Source organism: Camelina sativa, chromosome 2 (genome assembly GCF_000633955.1).
Source record: "Camelina sativa cultivar DH55 chromosome 2, Cs, whole genome shotgun sequence".
Classification (NCBI taxonomy): domain Eukaryota; kingdom Viridiplantae; phylum Streptophyta; class Magnoliopsida; order Brassicales; family Brassicaceae; genus Camelina; species Camelina sativa.
In genome coordinates this window covers 22,979,718-22,986,227 of record NC_025686.1, presented here as the reverse complement: position 1 = coordinate 22,986,227, position 6,510 = coordinate 22,979,718, and the positions used below count along the sequence as shown (strand labels likewise).

Sequence of the window (6,510 nt, the reverse complement as noted above, 5' to 3'; positions counted from 1 at the left end):
GGTGGTATTGGTTTGAGATTTATAAAGATTTTTGAAGAGTTCAACAAAATCATGAAAAATGAATAAGTGAAAGATTGTTAAAGATTGCTAGAGAGTTTTGTTGATTAGTTTTCTAAAATCTTGTAAAGTCCTCCAAACAATCCCTGTATTTTTATGATACTTTCTATGACTTTATTTTGTAAAGAAATTGTCTAAAATCATGAACCAATAACATAATAATTGAACTCATTAACAATCCTAGATTATTTTGTTTTAATTGAATAACACAAAAGTTTTAATGACTTTATAAAAGTCTGAATCCAATAACCCAGATTTGTTAAGATTTTAAATGACTTTTTATAAATCACATACTAATAACACTAAACTTTAACAGAGTTTAACAAAATCTTGATCTAATAACAACATATTCTACATAACATTTAAAATCTTTAAAACTCTATTCAAATCTTAAACCAATAACTCCCACTAAGTTTGTTTTTGCTCCTGTTCTATTAGTGCAATTGAATATATTTTCCATATGGTTTTACTTAGAAGGGTGTGTTTTGTTTTTTGTTTTTCATGTTTTTTTGTTTATAAAATTTGTTTGTGTTATGTTTTTTAATATTGACTGTAATTATTATTTTTGTTTATCTTACTTGATAATGGGATTATTAGTTGTTTTATATTTTTAGTATTTTATGGGTTGTATATTGTTTTTGGCAATATTATAATTTATTTTTCAGCGAATTTAGTTTAATTATATCATTTTGTAGCGGTTGTCTGTAGATGGTGTAACATATAAATAATTTATTGGCATGATTGTGAATTCAATTTTTGTCTTCTTAATCCCAAGGACTATCATAAACATAAATATATGTGAAACACATCCACTTTTTATTAAGTCAAACTAATTTAGAGTTTAAGGAAAATAATCTTCCATTAAACCAAACCAAATTATGTATATTTTTTATTTAAAACAGTCCAAGGAATGAAATTTTATTTAATATAACTTCATAATTCAATTTTTTATTTAACTAATTGAACTTATTTTAATGTTTTCAATGTAGAAAATCTTAGAAGAAATTTGTGTTTGTTTGATAAAAAAAAAAGTTTGTGTTAATGTTTCATTTTCTTTTTGTATAAATACACCTCGGTTAAAGCTTTAACAAAATTATCTCTTTTAATATAATTAGTTTTGGTTTTTATTTAGAAATTGGTGGATTAAAAGAAAATTTGTTTTTGCAAAAATGAGAAGTTAATTTTTTTTCCAGAACACAGGTGTGTATGTGCTAGGTGTTAAGCACAGAAAATAAAGTGTTAGAATGTAATTCTACTTGTTTGTGTTTGTTGAACAAACAAAAAAAAATTGTGTTAATGTTTTATTCTCTTTTTGTATAAATAAACTTGGGTCAAAGCTTTAACTAAATTATTTATTCTAATATAATTAATTTTGGTTTTTATTTAGAAATTGGTGGATTAAGAGAAAATTTAAAAAAATGAGAAGTACAGTTTTTTTCCAAGACAGGTGTCAGCTCCAGATGTGCTACATATCAAGCTCAGAAACAAAGTTTTAGAAAGTAATCCTACTCTATTATATAATATACAGAATATTATTATAATTAAAAACCAAAAAGTCTAAACTGAAAATAATCTAAAATAAATCAGTTATAACAAAACTGAAAATCCAAGTGTAATTAAAACTAACACTTGTAAACAGATTAGATGTTAGTGTATCTATATAGCTGGACATGACACATATTCTGGTTCTAAAAAGGAAACTAATATGTAAGAAGTTGACCAATTTAAAAATTTTCGTTAAGGAAGTTAATCCAGTATAGACAATACTTGTTAACAAATAATATTAGTCAGATTTGATTTTAATTATGGATTCTGTTTGTTTTAGAGGGTGTGTGGATAAATCTAATTGGTTTGCTAAATAAAGGTCAAAGATAATTAGATTTGTTTCTAATTATAGAGGAACTTATCGTTTCTTATCTTTTTTCTTAAAGCCAAATCATCTCTCACTACAAATACCCCTTCTGTGTCTCTAGCTCCCCATCAAATTACATATCTTCATAGACATTCTCTCTTCGATCTTTTTGTATTCACGATTCATCTTCTTTTTCTTTTTTCACATTTTGAAGATGACTATCTCTGTCCAAACCCCTGTTTTTGGTAAACATATATCTATCTTCTTGTGACAATTATTCAATTTCTTTGATTCTTTTTTTTTTAATCTTGTTTAATCGTAAATATAACAATTTTTCGTTCTTTTTTTTAAAGAATACGAGGACTCTACGACGAATAAAAAGACTGGAGAGTTACAATTGGACAGCGGAGTTCCAATGTCGAAGATATCATCTGATGATGAAGTGTTTTTGGCTCCTGAGATGAATGCATTTGGTCGTCAATTCAGGTTTTTTTTTTTTTGAAAGATTTTCAAAATTTTCTAAAAGATTTAGATTTGATTTGATGTGAATTGTTTACAGAGACTACGCTGATACAAAGAGCGAGAGACAGAAGGGAGTCGAACTTTTCTATAAAACACAACACACTAATCAAACTGTAGATTTTGTAAGATCTCTTATATATTATAATTTCCGGTTTATTTGTTCTTGCATCGTTATATATATAAAATCAACATGAAAGTTGAGTCCTATATTATGTTTGCATGGACGTGATTTATGAACTACTAATGCAACTAATATCTTTCCAATAGCTTTTAAGCCAAAATATGTACGATACAGATTTGAGTATTGTTGTTTTTAACATATATCTAACAATAATGTTAATTAATTTATTATACTTTTGCAGGTGAAGAAAATGAGAAGCGAATATGGCAAATTGGACAAGATGGTGATGAACATTTGGGAATGTTGTGAACTCCTTAACGAAGTGGTGGACGAGAGTGATCCTGATCTCGACGAACCACAAATTCAACATTTGCTTCAATCTGCGGAAGCTATCCGTAAAGATTACCCTAACGAAGATTGGCTCCATCTCACTGCTCTTATCCATGGTAATTAATTGTTATTTATTATGGCTATATAATTAAAGAACCTAAATGATCATATAGATGAAAATCCTTAAGAAAAATGCTAAAATGGACTCAATCTCCAGATCTTGGGAAGGTCCTGACTCTTCCACAGTTTGGAGAGCTTCCTCAATGGGCTGTTGTTGGTAAGTCTAATTTGTGATTAATTAGTAAACTTATAAATTTTTTGAGTAACTTATGGATTCTCTATTATCCAAACCTGCAGGTGACACATTCCCTGTTGGATGTGCATTCGATGAATCTAACGTACACCACAAGGTACATATTCGTAGTTAAAATCTAATTTTTTAAACAGTTGATCTAGAGTTTCATATTATATTCCTATTCATTTAATGCAGTACTTTATGGAAAACCCTGATATTAACAACCCAAAGTACAACACCAAAGCTGGGATCTATTCAGAAGGATGTGGACTAGAAAATGTTAATATGTCATGGGGACATGATGACTACATGTATATGGTAATTACATTATTTGATTCATAATTCATTACGATACTTTTATAAAAATACTAAATATTAATTATGATATACAATGATTAATTTACAATTTATTAATTATATGTTAAACAGGTAGCCAAGGAGAATGAAAGCACCTTGCCATCTGCGGGACTGTTCATCATTCGATACCATTCCTTTTATCGTAAGCTACCTAATCTAATAAGATGATGATCTTATATAATTTGAATGGTTGATTAGCATTTAATTATATGTGATTAATATGTGTGTAGCATTGCACACGGCTGGAGCTTACACTCACCTTATGAATGAAGAAGACAAGGAAAACCTCAAATGGCTCCATGTTTTCAAGTAATTTATTTATTTTAAATTTAAATCTTAACTTAACTCCATGATAAATTTTTCTCCAATGGTCGAGTTTTAATCCTTAAATGTGTGTTTATTATATAGCAAGTACGATTTATACAGCAAGAGCAAAGTACAGGTCGATGTTGAGAAGGTTAAGCCGTACTACATGTCTCTTATCAAGAAAGTAAGAATTTCAAATTTATATTTTGACAGCATTGTGAACATTTTTGTATGTTGTTGTTTTGTTATCTTCAATCTAAAAAACTTTTGTTTGGGATTTTTTTTCCAGTATTTCCCGGAAAATCTGAGGTGGTGATGATGCACCATCAATGGCGTTTGATTGATTAGTACTCGATTAAGCAGCACCTGGAAAGCATTATTTGCCCAGCTGATAAAGTTATATTATTACATTAGCATTAGCTAATGTTGAAATCAACTATATTGTATTATGTCTGTCCTATTATCCCCTTTATATAAAAAAAGTATTTTATTTTCTTATCTTATGTTTTAAAACTTCCGAGGTGTATCGTTTCTTCAATAAAACCAGCAAAAGAATGAATTACGATTAGATCCAAAACGCTTTTAACAGCACCAAATCTTTAAGATCTATACTATTAAAAGGGAAGCATTATTTACAAGGCAAAATGAATCCTGAAATATATGATATAAAATGACCATGAATAAATTAAAAAGCATACAATACAAAAAGGACATTAAAGTAAATTTGATAATAAAAATGCACGGATCCTATATGCCCTGGATTAATTCTGTTCGGATCATGTATTAACTGTTCAGAGCTGTTTTTCATACTCTCGTATCCAAACAGAATCGAAACAAGCATCTGCAATAAAATTCAAAAAAGGTAAGTAGTTTTGCGTAAACAATTTAAGGAAACAATAATTTTGATATTTATGTATATGTTTAATTTGGGCAATTAATTTCGAAATTGTATATATGTAAACTTATTTAATTTGATTTTATATTTTGAGATATATCCGGAAACAAGAAATTATGATGTTACCTAATATACAAAATCATCTAAATGTTTATAGAAATAATTTAAATCGGTATCTATTAAAATCGAGCAATTAAATACAAAATTGTATATATGTATAAAAATATAATTTGGTTATATATTGTGAGATATCTGTAAACAATATTTATGATTTTATATTATGATTTCAAACATATGTATTACATATATACAGTATGTTTAAATCTTGGATACTGAATTAAGATATACATACGTTTGAAACTACTTATAACTTATCATTTTATCAATGCATAAATGTGCGGATCCGAAAACATGTTACAACTAAAGTAAAACAACAGTATTTTAAATATGTTTTTTTTTTCTTCAGCTTATCTAGCATAAGCATGTACAAAACAAGAGATAAAAGAATGTTAACTGACACGGCATGTATGTGTGATTCTATTAACTGAATGTTTCAAAGAAATTATTTTTCTTCATCAAATACTTTATTTTGTTTTGAATCAAACTATTACGTGTTTGTGTGCTAAATATGTAGGAACATGATTTTGAGGAAATGAGAAAAGAATAATGGGACGGAAACGGGATGGAAGGAGGAATAAGATGAGATTAAAAATTTTCAAAAATCAAAATCCAGGATCATGTTAGAATTAAAATAAATTAATGCTTCCAATATATTATGTAACATATTTTTCAATTTATCTAACACAAAAATGTCAAAAAAATATTCAAAAGAAAAAGAAAAAACATTAAACTATGTTCTATAATAGATAAAAAAAAAAATCAACCATAGTTATGAGACATATACAGGACATGATGGATTTTATGTCCTAAATTAGACATACCATCTTTCTGTTACTATTTTTTAATATAATTGTTTTTACTGATAACAAAAACAAATTTGATCATTTTTTTGTCTAAACCGAATTAAAAATAAATCAAATACTAAACTGATATAAAAAAAGTTTGGATTATGAATGTTAATAATATTTATTAAAAATATGTTTACAAACATAATCCGCATGTACGTAATAAATTATAAATGTGTTAGTAAATTTAGTTTTTAAAATCAACCCCGCACGTATGTTCGAATCCGAATCTAGTTTTACTTTAAACCAAATTTCCTATTAAGTATTTTACTTATATTATTATACATTCTCTCTTCTAATTTTCTTTGTATTTAAAGTTATGTGTAACTGAAAACTACAATAACAAAGATGATTAAACGTTACGAAGATTACTTTATTCATTCATTCAGATGTTAAAACTTGAAAGTGCAAAAAATATTACAAAACTAATAAACATCATCTAAGAAGAAAACTAAAATTTGTGTTTTGTGTATGCCAACAAAAGGGCAAAATCGTCAGGGTAACAATTATTCCACTTTCGCCTAAAACGGCATCGTTTCAGAAACCTCTGAGCAAAATACTGTTTGAATATGTGCCATCATGCCCTGAAACTTCACTTAGTGACCTCTTTAGTCACAGGAGGGATATCGACAGCTCCGTCGTCAAGAAGCGGCGTCTCTGGCATCTCTTTCTTCTCTTCAGATATATCCTTAGGCCCCAAGAAACTTGGCTGGTTCGTAGAAGACAATAGCCTCGCCCACATTCTATCCGTAATCACTACATTGTTCTGTTTCTCTGTTATCCTCTGCATCAGAAAGGACAAACAAACAA

At 27.9% G+C, this 6,510-nt stretch overlaps 2 protein-coding genes across 2 annotated transcripts in view; one reads left to right on the top strand and one right to left on the bottom strand.

The window, feature by feature from the left end:
• On the top strand, positions 2,013-4,389 carry LOC104733461 (inositol oxygenase 5-like). Its single transcript, XM_010453044.2, has 11 exons — positions 2,013-2,154; positions 2,263-2,395; positions 2,469-2,553; positions 2,794-2,998; positions 3,100-3,159; positions 3,240-3,292; positions 3,373-3,495; positions 3,607-3,676; positions 3,765-3,843; positions 3,943-4,024; positions 4,130-4,389. The coding sequence occupies exons 1-11, from the start codon at positions 2,124-2,126 to the stop codon at positions 4,154-4,156; spliced, it is 948 nt and encodes a 315-aa protein (XP_010451346.1). The 5' UTR covers positions 2,013-2,123; the 3' UTR covers positions 4,157-4,389.
• The window catches only part of LOC104733440 (ATP-dependent 6-phosphofructokinase 7-like), a 4,422-nt gene continuing 3,961 nt past the window's right edge, over positions 6,050-6,510 (bottom strand). The window contains exon 3 of the mRNA XM_010453020.1: positions 6,050-6,271. The gene's annotated coding sequence lies outside the window, so the exon portion shown is untranslated. The remainder of the gene's footprint in view (positions 6,272-6,510) is intronic.